General features: G+C 44.3%; 1 protein-coding gene across 3 annotated transcripts in view; it reads right to left on the reverse strand.

Annotated features, from left to right (window-relative positions):
- Nucleotides 1–15,161, reverse strand: part of CEP295 (centrosomal protein 295) — a 541,368-nt gene that overhangs the window by 77,347 nt on the left and 448,860 nt on the right. For 2 of the 3 annotated variants that reach the window (XM_069202438.1, XM_069202439.1), the window contains one exon: nucleotides 8,373–9,037. In XM_069202438.1, the coding sequence (XP_069058539.1) occupies nucleotides 8,373–9,037 (665 nt within the window). The remainder of the gene's footprint in view (nucleotides 1–8,372; nucleotides 9,038–15,161) is intronic. The other variant, XM_069202440.1, reaches the window with a different exon arrangement.

Below are 15,161 nucleotides of genomic sequence, written 5' to 3' on the forward strand. Positions count from 1 at the left end.
TATGCAGCAACCACTGCTAGGCATATGGTGAATACCCTTGGTGCTGTTGTTACCCCAAAGGGTAGTACTTTGAATTGGTAGTGATTGCCTGCTATCACAAATCTTAAGTATTTGCGATATGCTGGATGTATTGGAATATGGAAGTAAGCGTCGTTTAGGTCTAATGCTGTCATGAAGTCCTGTTTTTGTAGTATGGGAATGACATCATGAAGAGTGACCATGTGGAAATTCTCTGAGAGAATGTACTGATTGAGGGGTGTGAGATCCAGGATTGGTCTGAGTACCTTCCTTTTTTAGTATGAGGAAGTACAGAAAATATACTCATGTCCCTTGTTGAGGTATAGGTATGATCTCTATTGCACCTTTGAGTAAATGTGATTGTACTTCTTGTTTAAACAAAATGAGGTGTTCTAGAGAAAGCCTGTGCAAGCGAGGGGGAATGTTTGGTGGAGTAGAGATGAGTTCCAGGCAATAACCATTGTGGATAATTGACAGCACCCATTGAGCTATATGTAATGTTGTGCCATTGATGGTAGAAATGTTCATGTCTTCCTCCCACAGGAGATGTATACTGTGTGGGGATGTGGAAAAAGTCACTGTTTTGATGAGGTGGAAGAACCCCTTGTGGCAGTGGATTTCCCTCTACTTCTAAAGTTGTTTCCTCTGTAGGATCCTCTGAAAGACCCTCTGGAGTGATATTGTTGTCCCTGCTTTTGTTGGGACGTAGATGGCTCTGATGTTGATGGTTTAAAACCACCTCTGAAGTGGGGCCTGCGAAAAGTACCCAGAACAGGTGTTGTATAAAGGGCACCCATGGCCTTAGCTTTGTCAGAGTCCTTTTTTAATTTCTTAATGGTGGTATCCACCTCTGGTCCAAATAACTGCTGTTTGTTAAAAAGCATATTAAGTACAGCTTGTTGTATCTCAGGTTTGAACCCTGAAGATTGCAACCAAGCATGCCTTCTGATAATTAGACTAGTGTTAATACCCCTAGCTGTGGTGTCTGCTGCATCTAGGGCGGATCTAATTTTGCTGTTGGAGACAGCCTGTCCCTTTGCAACTACCTGCTGTGGCCTTTTTTGGTGTTCCGGTGGGAGATATTGTAGGAACTCCTCCATTTCATCCCAATGGGCTCTATTGTCTATGGCTAACAGAGCCTGGGGGTTGGCAATTCTTCAGTGTTTTGCAGCTTGAGTTGCCACTCTCTTCCCTGCTGCATCAAATTTACAGCTTTCTTTATCGGGGGAGGAGCATCCCCGGTGGACAGACTATTTGCCCTTTTTCCTGCTGCACTAACAACAATATAATCAGGTGGCAATTGTGTGATGAAAAGTGAATTTGATGGTGCAGCTATGTATTTCTTGTCCACCTTTGGTGTAAGTACCCTAGCCTTTACTGGCTCTTTAAAAATGTCATATGCATGTTTAAGCATGCCTCAGAGCATTTGTAGGCATTGGTACTCCTTGTGTGTAGAGGATAGTGTGTTAAATAAAAAAATCATCCTCTAAGGGATCAAAGTGCAACTGCACATTGTGATATGCAGCTGCCTTAGCAATGACCAGTTATAGGCCAAGGGGTCTTCTGGTGGAGATGGCCTACTGGGATATACATCAGGATCATTAGATGGAATAGGGTCTGGATCATACAAATCCTATGGGTTTACATTGTAAGGTCGATGGTTTCTCCTTGTGTTTGAAAGTCTTGGCAGGTGAAAGCCCAGCTTCCAAAGCCTCTTGGAAAGATAGTTTCCTTTTAATTGTAGAAGGAGGAGAAGCAATAATCCTTCCAGTATCCTTATGGATTTGGATTTTGTGTTGTTTATCATCCATTACCTCAAGTATGGGCCTAATATCTGACAGTTCTTTTGCAGTTGGAGCATATTTCTTCCCCACAGGTTTGAGCTCCGAAAGCTTGGAAACCAAATGTTTTAATCGGGCCGAGAATGTCAGCTCCGAAACTGATAGAAGCTTTTTCAGCTCCGAAATGGATGCTGGGTGTTTCGGGACTGAGGTGGAAGATGTATGTTTCAGCTCAGAGGTAGAAGCCTCCTCTTTGAGTCGATCCTGAAACAGATGTGGAATGCTGTTCGGTCGATGCCAAATGCATTTTGGTCTTTCGATTCCGAACCCGAGGGTTGGTCATCAAGAAGTATCTTTTGGGTCTGACCATGGCCGGCAAGCAGTGGTGGACCCAAGACCAGTTGTGATGACTTTGTGGACGGTTTTTGGTGATGGGAAGGGGCTGGCGAACTCCCATTCGGCGCTGCTGGAATCACTTGGCTATCCCCATCAGAATCTGTAATGAAAACTGGAGTCTGAGCTTGTTCCTCACTGAAAATGTCAGGCGTTTGTTCAGTCGACTTGGATGCCATCTCTAACCGACGTGCTCTTTGATCCCGCAGAGTTTTCTTAGAACGGAAGGATCGACACGCCCCACAGGTTTCCTCCTTGTGATCGGGAGAGAGACAGAGGTTCCACACAGAGTGTTGGTCGGTGTAAGGGAACTTGGCATGGCACCGAGGGCAAAAGCAAAACTGAGTCCGATCCAACAACATCGGTCGAAGTAGACCGAAAGGATGTTTAATCGATCCCGATGATACAATTGCATCGAGTATAGTCTGAAAAACACGATCAAAAAACCGCTACCAACGTTTAGAGAAAAGATAGAGAAGTTCAGATAGTACCGAACTGAGATCTACCGGAGCGAGAGGGAACACGTCCGAACCCGATGGCGGAAGAAAACAACCTAACAAAGGCCTCGATGCCCATGCACACATTCACCCGAGAGGAGGAATCACTTGATCTTGTGACTTGAAAAAGCTTCTTTGAAGAAAAACAACTTGTAACACTCAGAGCCCAACACTAGATGGCAGACTTATGCAAAGCATGTGTATCTGCAGCTACACATGCCATCAAACATATATATATATATTATATTCATTGTTGGAGTACTGCATTTCCTATTTTCTGTGATAATCATTATTCTACTGCTGTGATTATTTTTCTAATTGCACTTGTGTTGCTGCGTTTCAAATAAAAGCTTACGTTATTCTTTTTGTTCATAAAACTTGGGAAGTGCCTTAATAAATTAATTACTCAGACTAAGAGTCCTACATTCTTTGCATTCCTTTAATTTCCTCTCAATCTGAAGCAGAGCAGAACACGTAGTCATGTGTTAACCATTTGGTTGATTGATTAATCAGTAGTCCTATAATGGAAAAGAGAAAGGAGAAGGGCGGAGTATTACACTCACAACAAGGAGAAAATAAAGTAGGTACCTAGAGTACAAACTATTACTTACCTGTGACAATCGTTTTACAGCTTGAAGCTACTAAAGGTTGATACACTTCACATTAAACAATGAAGTAGTAGAGAATCCTGGGTAGTTCTCATGTTTTAGTTGGAGAGCAGCCCTTTATATGGAGCACTCGATAACACCACATACACTCTGAATCTGCTCACCTCAAATGTTTTTTCGAGCAGATTTCTTTAGTACTGGATTAGAGCAGTACCATCCACAATGGGCTAGAAAAGTGACAAAGCACTCTGCCATTGCTAGAGCGAAGTCTTCAAGCATAGTATCATCTAGTGCTATCTACAATGAGTGGAAAATGCAAAAGCTTACCATTCCAGGCACAGTATTACAGGTCAGAATCGGTAAAATATCATCTAAATAAACCTGGATTAAATAAAAGCAGCTCCTGACACATGTTGCAGAAGTGGGAGAGCAAATGCACATTTAGCCTCCTGGAACTTCAGAGGGGGGGAACATTTAACTTTCTGAAAGTTTATTTTCCTTAGTATTTATTTACAAACCAACCTAACCACTGAATTATGTGTTTAATAACTATTAGAATTAGTTTAATTATTTATCTAGCTAGTTCAATTCCTGGGGTACAGTTTTAGGATTTTTTTATCTGTACTCTGGTTTTCTCCATAGGACAACTAGGTCTGCCACACTGAAAAATAGCTTTCTACAGCAGTATTTGTGGCTTGAGCAATTCGGAGTTGCATCTGCATCCTGCAGTTTGGTGTACCTGACCATGATACACCAGTAGGGATATTTAGGCCCTGGGTAATTCTTAACTGCCTAAATAGTTCCCATCTCAATAGACATGATGGGAAGATTTAGGGCAGAGCAATTCTCTGCTGCCTCAACATCTTACATCTGGGGGTACACAATTATGTGGCAGGGGTGTCCATGTCCCAAAGCAAAATGGGACTTGGTCGGTTTTTCAGTGGCCCTAGGAGCCTTGACTGGGATGAAGCTCAAATTCAATCCGATGCCATAGAACTGCTGGCCAGATACTTTTTCCCACAGTTTCCCCTGAATTTCTGACGGGAAGGTTTTTCAAAGTTTCCAAACTTTCTTCTGGGGGCCAAACAACTAGTGAAGTACACTTCCAAGACTGTAAGGATCTCAGAAAGGGCAGTTTGAGACTGCCTGAGTGTCAGGCAGAAGTCAACAGCAAAGATCAGTCCCGGTACCATGGGGCAGCTGGGTATGTCCAGGAAAAGGCCACTTGAAACTTGTTGTGTTGCTGTGATGAGCCCACTTCTTTGTCTTGGGTACAAGAGAGATCAGGTTCAGTCCTAAAGTATTCCTCTGAGGTCACAGGCAGCTGGTTCAGTCCTCTTCAGATCTTCTTTAGGTCCAGGAAGTATTCTCAGAAGGGTCCTTGGGATGCCGCCAAATTTACGTTTTAACACCAGGTTTTGGTTTGGGGTGACCCTTGGGAACTCTCTTACTAATGAGGAGAAAGTTCCAAGGGGCAACCTTAGCAACGTTTGTCTGCAAACAATGGCAGTGTCCATCACTATCAAACTGAAGATGGGGAACGCCTCCTCTTGTGCAGACCCCAAGGGATGGCTAGTGTAACAAACACTCTCCTCCTCTGTGGTCACTCAAGCAAATTCCTTGGGCCGCTTTCCTCAGAGTGTTTGGTGGAGGGGGCAAGGAAACAAGAGCTGAGCATTTCCATTTATCACCTTTTACTTATTTGTGACACGGAAGGTTAGTATAAAGTGAATTAAGCTTCTGGGCCTACCCTGATTAGTCGTCCTGCCAGGGAAAGAAAACACCTCCTCTCACAGGCCATTGTTCCTCCTCTGGGGCAGTTGTCAAACTTCTTTCACACCTATTTCAGGCCAAGGATAGGCAGGGCAGTTGCTTAAGAGATAATGCAAATTAGCCTCCAACAACTTCAAGCAGGGTAACTTTCTAAAAGTTAAATTTCTAAATATATAATAAAAATCCAACTTCATAATTAGAGTGGATATTATTAAATCTAAAAATAAGTCTTTGAATGCAGTCCATGGCTGGTACAGGTGAAAATGTATACCTTAAAATGTATACCTATACTTTCAGCTTTTCTCATGTGCCAGCGACAATGTTGTTTTGGCCTAGTCACTGAGGGACAATGTCATTTGTAATGTTGCATATGTTCTACTCTTAAGTATGCACTGCACCCTATCTTGTGGGCAGCAAGGTGTGCTTAGGGGTTGCTTATTTAATATTTAAAATCAGATTTTCCTTGCTGTCAAAATGGTATTTGGACAGGTATGGGAAGCAGGGCTCAAGATGCTGATTCCAAACCATACAGGGTAGGCTTGAAGTAATGTTTTCACTGCCAGTAGAGTGGATGGTATAATAGGTGCCTCAGTCCACAAGTGGCAAAAGGTTCTGCAGTTCACAAGTGGCATTTCACTTTCCATGCCATCGGTGTACTTCTGCACCATAGTCTATGGCCCTTTAGGAAGGTTTAATGAGCCAATCAGGTTTAAGCCAATTTCAACAAGTTTTAGGGGTCAGAGTGCATTCACTGGACAGCAGTGTCCCAGTGTGAGTTCGAAAAACTGGAGGTGCCCACCCTTAAATGGTTTACTTTGTAACAGAGTGCATTGTCAATGGATTGTTAATACTGGTCACGCCCTTGAGGGGGTGGCATCCTTAGAATGTGGCCTGTTCCACAAAAGAGTGGCAAGGAATTGTTTAAAAAAAGATTACTTTATGTAGTCGAAAACATTAATCACAGGGTTAGCCAAAGCAGGTACCCAATAGGCTTTTGAGAAGAGCAAGGAAAATTGCATGGTACACGCACAGAGAGCAGTTATTGATAACTAAAAATTGTTCAGGTCCTGTAGGATGCAGTTTTTGTAAGTACATTTCACACTGACAGCAATTGCATTAGGATTATTGTCCATAAACATTGGCACCTGGTAAAAGATATCCTCAGACGCAAAGATCTACCAATGTGGCAGTTCAAAAGCAGTCTGAATAATATGAATAGGATGGGGAGAACTGACCTACCGGCCCCTCCCGCCACAACATTACAATCACAGTGGGGCAGGTCACCAGTCACAGAAGAGTTCTAATGTGGCAACCGTTCAGCGTGTAAATACTGCCTTGAAACAAAGTTCTTTGGATGGGAATGTTAGATCAGAATTGAGTTCTAATTGTAATTCAAACAACGTAATATATGGAATATGGTGGCCCTGTCTGAAGATCTATATTGGGCAAACAAAGCAGAAGGTCAAGGCGCGAATTCTACAACACTGGTACAAAATCAATTGTGGCACAACGGGAGCTCCACTAGTAGAACATTATGCACAGCATGGCCACACTGTTGAAGATATCAATTGGCAAGTAGTGGAGATGCCCAAATGTGTCCTGTGAAGAGAGAAGCTTAACAACAGACTCTTTGCACTCAAATGGAGATGGATGGAGGGAGTTAAATGCAAACAAAACGGATGGAAGACACAAGGCGAATGGAGCCAATTGATTGTCAAGATGTCTGTTTAATTGGCTGTACCTGAAAGTCCTGTTTAATGATCATCTCAAGACTGAGGTGATATCTACACAAGTGTTTATGAAGATGATAGAAGCTTGAGATGAATATGGGTGACTGTTTTTGGGCTGTTTTGAAAGAAATGTTTTACTGGGAATATTATTTAACAGATGCACTCTCTTCCCTCCTCTCATGAACTAATTTGCACAATATTTCTTATATATACCTTATCAATCCATTAGATATTAGAACAGAATACATCCCTTAAGTAGATTGGTAGGGAAGTATTTGGGTTAGCCTTTAAGATGCTTCTCTTGTTGATCGGTCACAATATTCATAGGGACCATTTTAAGGACTATGCGAGTAGCTCACACATGGAGTTTACCACCAGTGGGTTAGGGCTATTGTTGTAAGGCATATGTGCTCAAAGCCTCTTGTGCTTTAGGAATTAGGTTTATGTCTTTTTTATTCGTGCAATGCTACTCTCATTCAGAGGCATGGTTTGATCCTTGAGAACTATGTCCTATCTCTCAGAGCATGCACACCTGAAGTCCCTTTTTCTCTTGGTTTGGGTTGACAGTCTAGTTTCCCGTATGTGCACAAGAACTAGGTGGCACCCGAGATCTGCATTGCTCACACTCTCCTTAATTTGTTTTTAAAAAAACAATAGCAACCCGAATATTCACACAAACATGGGTATAAACACTATAACATACACAACTGTTCACGTAAAACTCATTTAGAAGAATAAGGAATGAAGCAGAACGTTCTACATTTGAGTCAATCAAAGATTACAAGGACATCAAACACAATAAATTACACTGTTAGATGCACAACTCGTATGGTGTTGTAAAGTAATCTGGTTGTTACCGTAAACAAAAACCTTAGTATGTGCTGTTTACGTTCACGAGACACAGTAATCGCACCTATAGTGGCCCTTAATAGGGTTCAGGTCCAACAGTGAAGGTACTGTGTGATATGAGTTGGTAATACTTGTGTTGGTGTCTACTAAGTCATCTCTAATGTTCTTGCCTTTCTTAAATGAGAAAAGGGGTTGCTCCCAGAAAGGGACCGCTCCCAGAAAGGGACCATGGTATTCAAAATAGAACAATGTTTTTTATTGCAATCTTCCTTGAGGGTGCAATTTCTACGCAACCTAAGAAATTGGCCAAATGGTAAGCAATCTATGAGGGCCCTTGGATGGAAGCTATTATATTGCAACAATGTCTTGGGTTCAGTGAGCTTATGATACCTGGTCACAACAAGATGATTGTCATTGTTCTTAATTAAAAAGTCCAGAAAGGGCAGGCTATGGCGGTCAGAATAGCATGTGGATTTTAAGTGGGGCTGGCAGTTATTAGGGTATTCTGTGAACATGGCAAGCAGCTTTTCTGTACCTCTCCATGGTCTTCAGCTAGCTATGATAAGGCTACATCTACAGAGTGTTTGATGGAGGTAGAGTATGAAATGAAATACCATGACCTTGTAGTGAAGTAACAACATAAAAATGGCATTCTGATTTTTACTGTGAATATAAAGATGAATTATCAACTTCAATATAAAACTTTTATACAGATGTACTCACCCATATTGGAATGTTGGCTTGTAACAAGGTGGATGCAGACATTTTTGTAAGAGTTGTGGTGCCATTTAGGGCATGACAGCTCCCCGAGGACGTAATCTGAATGAATTCATCCTTGTTAGAACTGTCAGATGTGGCACTTAATGCCTTAACAGGTTTTAATAACTGAGACTCTGGGGTTAATTCTTGGGCAGACATAGCAACAAAGTGATCTTCTGAAAAAGCAATATCAACATGCTTCTGTGTTTCTTCTTGGGCAACCGTGGTTCCAGAATTTAAAGTAGTCAGCAAATCCTCTACTTTTCTGACTTGATTAACATTTACTTCAGCTAAGTTTTCAAAGCAGCTGGAGTCTTCCCTTTTCATGTCTGTGCAGTCTAATATCAAATTGTCCATTACCAGGGAGTTTTCAGCTGTATTTTGGGACACATCCAAATCATAAAATGAGGCATTCTCCTGAAATGAGCATGCACTTTGACTCCGAAGAGTTTCCAAATGCTGACTGGTATGAGGCACTTCTGCACCTTGCAGTGGATGACACTGTTGTTCACTGGACAGACCACAGTAGTCACCAGGTGTTGGATCAGTTACATTTTCAGTAGCAGTCAGACTCTGTTCACCAAAGGTCAATTCTGTACTAAGTTGGTAGAAAGATTTTGATGAATCTGCTTTTTGGGTTAAAAGAAAGTTTACAATTTAAACATAGCATCATAGCACACTTTAAATAATACAAAATACTTATAAGGCAATATTATTACATTAAACAAGTTATACTCTTCACTAAATAAAAGAAAATACTAAGCATTATTTAAATGTTCATTTTCCTAAACCAGGGGTCTTTATGTTCCCACAGGGCTGTGTCAGGTTTTTAAGTGTTTATCCTGAAAGTCTTGCATGGCCTCAGCTTTATGCTCCTAAGGGTGCTCACTACTCTTGTAAATTAATTAATTAAACTAGCAGTTGAATATGAATCTCTCAATTCATCAATTGTATAAGCATGTTCTAAATAATTATAACACTGCCTCAACGGCTGATGCCTCTATAAAGTATGGAAAAAAACTATACATTAACCAATCATCTCTGTATCCAATTCTCCCATATTATCCAATAAATATGGTTCCCCACTTTATAGAAATATTTTTATTAGAATTTGTAAAATACAAACACGTTTTGACAAACAAATTATGTTAAGTAATCAATTGTGCCTTCTTCAATCCACCTAGTAACACAATGATAGATAATGACAAGGAAAGGAACATCCATTATACAGCACTCCGTATAGTAAGAGCAGCTGAAGAGATACATAACTCAGAGCTGCCAACAGAGAGTCTGGATGTTAGAATAGTTGTAAAGCTTGAAATCTAATGGGAGAAAAGCAAAGATATTTCAGTCTCTTGAGGTATATTAGCAGTGACCATGAGGTAATACATGTTTAAAACCAGAGAGCAATTACAGGAGATGTAGGAAGTTGGCTCTGTATGTGCTATTTCAAAGTAAGGAATAGCATGCACAGAGTCCAAGGGTTCCCCTTAGAGGTAAAATAGTGGTAAAAATAGATAATACTAATGCTCTATTTTGTGGTAGTGTGGTCGAGCAGTAGGCTTATCCAAGGAGTAGTGTTAGGCATTTGTTGTACATACACATAGACAATAAATGAGGTACACACACTCAGAGACAAATCCAGCCAATAGGTTTTGTTATAGAAAAATATCTTTTCTTAGTTTATTTTAAGAACCACAGGTTCAAATTTAACATGTAATATCTTGTTTAAAAGGTATTGCAGGTAAGTACATTAGGAACTTTGAATCATTTCAATTGCATGTATACTTTTCAAGTTATTGACAAATAGCTACTTTAAAAGTGGACACTTAGTGCAATTTTCACAGTTCCTGGGGGAGGTAAGTTTTTGTTAGTTTTACCAGGTAAGTAAGACACTTACAGGGTTCAGTTCTTGGTCCAAGGTAGCCCACCGTTGGGGGTTCAGAGCAACCCCAAAGTCACCACACCAGCAGCTCAGGGCCGGTCAGGTGCAGAGTTCAAAGTGGTGCCCAAAACACATAGGCTAGAATGGAGAGAAGGGGGTGCCCCGGTTCCGGTCTGCTTGCAGGTAAGTACCCGCGTCTTCGGAGGGCAGACCAGGGGGGTTTTGTAGGGCACCGGGGGGGACACAAGCCCACACAGAAATTTCACCCTCAGCAGCGCGGGGGCGGCCGGGTGCAGTGTAGAAACAAGCGTCGGGTTTGCAATGTTAGTCTATGAGAGATCAACGGATCTCTTTAGTGCTGCAGGCAGGCAAGGGGGGGCTTCCTCGGGGAAACCTCCACTTGGGCAAGGGAGAGGGACTCCTGGGGGTCACTTCTGCAGTGAAAGTCCGGTCCTTCAGGTCCTGGGGGCTGCGGGTGCAGGGTCTTTTCCAGGCGTCGGGACTTAGGTTTCAGAGAGTCGCGGTCAGGGGAAGCCTCGGGATTCCCTCTGCAGGCGGCGCTGTGGGGGCTCAGGGGGGACAGGTTTTGGTACTCACAGTCGTAGAGTAGTCCGGGGGTCCTCCCTGAGGTGTTGGTTCTCCACCAGCCGAGTCGGGGTCGCCGGGTGCAGTGTTGCAAGTCTCACGCTTCTTGCGGGGAGTTGCAGGGGTCTTTAAAGCTGCTCCTTGAAACAAAGTTGCAGTCTTTTTGGAGCAGGTCCGCTGTCCTCGGGAGTTTCTTGTCTTTTTCGAAGCAGGGCAGTCCTCAGAGGATTCAGAGGTCGCTGGTCCCTTGGAAGGCGTCGCTGGAGCAGAGTTCTTTGGAAGGCAGGAGACAGGCCGGTGAGTTTCTGGAGCCAAGGCAGTTGTCGTCTTCTGGTCTTCCTCTGCAGGGGTTTTCAGCTAGGCAGTCCTTCTTCTTGTTGTTGCAGGAATCTAATTTTCTAGGGTTCAGGGTAGCCCTTAAATACTAAATTTAAGGGCGTGTTTAGGTCTGGGGGGTTAGTAGCCAATGGCTACTAGCCCTGAGGGTGGGTACACCCTCTTTGTGCCTCCTCCCAAGGGGAGGGGGTCACAATCCTAACCCTATTGGGGGAATCCTCCATCTGCAAGATGGAGGATTTCTAAAAGTTAGAGTCACTTCAGCTCAGGACACCTTAGGGGCTGTCCTGACTGGCCAGTGACTCCTCCTTGTTGCTTTCTTTGTTCCCTCCAGCCTTGCCGCCAAAAGTGGGGGCCGTGGCCGGAGGGGGCGGGCAACTCCACTAAGCTGGAGTGCCCTGCTGGGCTGTGACAAAGGGGTGAGCCTTTGAGGCTCACCGCCAGGTGTTACAGCTCCTGCCTGGGGGAGGTGTTAGCATCTCCACCCAGTGCAGGCTTTGTTACTGGCCTCAGAGTGACAAAGGCACTCTCCCCATGGGGCCAGCAACATGTCTCTAGTGTGGCAGGCTGCTGGAACTAGTCAGCCTACACATATAGTTGGTTAAGTTTCAGGGGGCACCTCTAAGGTGCCCTCTGTGGTGTATTTTACAATAAAATGTACACTGGCATCAGTGTGCATTTATTGTGCTGAGAAGTTTGATACCAAACTTCCCAGTTTTCAGTGTAGCCATTATGGTGCTGTGGAGTTCGTGTAAAACAGACTCCCAGACCATATACTCTTATGGCTACCCTGCACTTAAAATGTCTAAGGTTTTGCTTAGACACTGTAGGGGCACAGTGCTCATGCACTGGTACCCTCACCTATGGTATAGTGCACCCTGCCTTAGGGCTGTAAGGCCTGCTAGAGGGGTGTCTTACCTATACTGCATAGGCAGTGAGAGGCTGGCATGGCACCCTGAGGGGAGTGCCATGTCGACTTACTCATTTTGTTCTCACTAGCACACACAGGCTTGTAAGCAGTGTGTCTGTGCTGAGTGAGGGGTCTCTAGGGTGGCATAATACATGCTGCAGCCCTTAGAGACCTTCCCTGGCAGCAGGGCCCTTGGTACCAGAGGTACCAGTTACAAGGGACTTATCTGGATGCCAGGGTGTGCCAATTGTGGGATCAATGGTACATTTTAGGTGAAAGAACACTGGTGCTGGGGCCTGGTTAGCAGGGTCCCAGCACACTTCTCAGTCAAGTCAGCATCAGTATCAGGCAAAAAGTGGGGGGTAACTGCAACAGGGAGCCATTTCTTTACACAAGCCCCCCCCAGCCCACAGGCCAGGAGACTCAGCCAACGCTGGAAGAGTCTTCCTAGTCTGTCAGGCGAGGAAGAGTAGAGGAAATGGCTGGTTTGTTGCAGGGCCTACTCTGCCTTACATCCTCCTGTTCAGGTCATTCCCTCTGGGGAACTGACCCACTTCCACAGTGATAGGACCTAGTCTGAACTGCCTCTTGTCTGTGCTTTTTATGTCTTTACCCATTCTCTCTATTTTGAGGTCAGAGGTATCCACCTCTGCTAATCTTATCTTAGCCAGGGTCACCCCTAGCTTACCCAAAGAGGTTACCCAGAGCTGGAGTAACCCCACCATGACCAACAGGGTCAGGGGGCCTAACTTGTTATTTGGCATGGGGTCAGACCACCATGCCAAGGATAGTGCAGCCATAAAGGCTAACACCCAGCAGAGGCCACTGACAGCTGTCAGTGCCCAGAACCACACCTTTAGCTCTTCACCTACAAGGGAAGGGGCTAAGTTACAGGCTTCTTTGGGTTCAGGGGGCCTGGCTGCTGTATTAGAGTGGGGGGTTACCACATCTTGTGGTAAACACCCTTCCTCCACTCTTTCTTCTGTTAGCTGAGGAGCCACCCACTCAGGCTTAACTGTGGCCTGACTAGTCAGGACTTCTTGTGGGTCAGGTTGGACTTTATCAGAGCCACTTTTGGAGTTCTCCCCTACTGGAGCAGAATCTCCTTGGCTTGCTGGAACCTTGGCTAAAGGTTGTCCACCTTTCCTACTCTGTTTCCTTTTCTTTTTCTTCTGGGGCCTACTTGCATTTACTGCAGAGGCAGGCACTCCAGAATCCTTGGGAGAGGACTGGCCCTGGACCAGTTCTTCTCTTAGGCTCTGACTAACCTCTGGGTAGTCGTTTCCAAGGAGACAATCAAGGGGGAGGTCTGTACTGACTACCACCCTTCTCCAGCTAAAAGTTCCACCCACTTCTATGGGCACAAGAGCCACAGGCCTATTAGTGACCCTGTCTGGGCTAACTCTTACTCTGGCCATCTCACCTGGGATGTACTGGTTTGAGAGCACCAGCCTGTCATGCACAATAGTGTGACTGGCACAAGTGTCTCTCAGGGCAGTGGCTGGGATTCCATTCACCTGTAGGTGGTGGAAGTGTCTACTTCCCTCTGGAATCTCCAACTTACCTGTTGGGCCCTTTTTCCAGTTGAAGGCTATGAAGACCTCCTCATCTGAGGAGTCATCCCCAATGGCTACACTGGTCACCCCTGGGATTTTGCTAGGGGGTTTGTTTTTGGGACAAGAAGTGTCCTTGGTGTGGTGCCCTGTCTGTTTACAGTTATGGCACCATGCCTTAGTGGCATCCCAGCTCTTACCCTGGTACCCACCTTTGTTTTGGGTTGTGTCTCTGGGCCCACCCACCTGGTCTGGTTTTTGGGGGCCTACAGGGGACTCTTTTTCTTTGTTTCTAGTGTCACCCACTTTCTCCTGGGGAGGCTTTGTAACCCCTTTCTTTTGGTCACCCCCAGTGGAAGTTTTGGTTACCCTAGTCTTGACCCAGTGGTCTGCCTTCTTTCCCAATTCTTGGGGAGAAATTGGACCTAGGTCTACCAGATACTGATGCAACTTTTCATTGAAGCAGTTACTTAAAATGTGTTCTTTCATAAACAAATTATAAAGCCCAACATAGTCATACACTTCATTTCCAGTTACCCAACCATCCAGTGTTTTCACTGAGTAGTCAACATAATCAACCCAGGTCTGGCTCGAGGATTTTTGAGCCCCCCTGAATCTAATTCTATACTCCTCAGTGGATAATCCAAAGCCCTCAATCAGGGTACCCTTCATGAGGTCATAGGATTCTGCATCTTTTCCAGAGAGTGTGAGGAGTCTATCCCTACACTTTCCTGTGAACGTTTCCCAAAGGAGGGCACCCCAGTGAGATTTGTTCACTTTTCTGGTTACACAAGCCCTCTCAAAAGCTGTGAACCATTTGGTGATGTCATCACCATCTTCATATTTAGTTACAATCCCTTTAGGGATTTTCAACATGTCAGGAGAATCTCTGACCCTATTTATGTTGCTGCCACCATTGATGGGTCCTAGGCCCATCTCTTGTCTTTCCCTCTCTATGGCTAGGATCTGTCTTTCCAAAGCCAATCTTTTGGCCATCCTGGCTAACTGGATGTCCTCTTCACTGGAGTTATCCTCAGTGATTTCAGAGGTGTTGGTCTCTCCTGTGAGGGAACCAGCATCTCTGACTATTATTTTTGGAGTCAGGGTTTGAGGGACCCTGTTCTCCCTAGATAGGACTGGTAGGGGGGAATTTTCCTCCTGGTCACTATCCTCTTCCTCTGAGTTGCCACCCTCAGAGGGGTTGGCCTTTTCAAACTCTGCCAAAAGCTCCTGGAGCTGTATTTTGGTAGGTTTGGGGCCCATTGTTATTTTCTTTATTTTACAGAGTGACCTTAGCTCCCTCATCTTAAGATGGAGGTAAGGTGTGGTGTCGAGTTCCACCACAGTCACATCTGTGCTAGACATTTTGCTTCTAAAAGTTGGAATACTTTTTAAGAATCTACAACTGGTTCTAGAATCTAATTCAAACTTTTACATACTTTTAAACTCTAAAAGAAATGCTAAACAGGATCTAACACAAGGCC

The sequence above is a fragment of the Pleurodeles waltl genome, chromosome 8, assembly GCF_031143425.1.
Source record: "Pleurodeles waltl isolate 20211129_DDA chromosome 8, aPleWal1.hap1.20221129, whole genome shotgun sequence".
NCBI classification, from domain to species: domain Eukaryota; kingdom Metazoa; phylum Chordata; class Amphibia; order Caudata; family Salamandridae; genus Pleurodeles; species Pleurodeles waltl.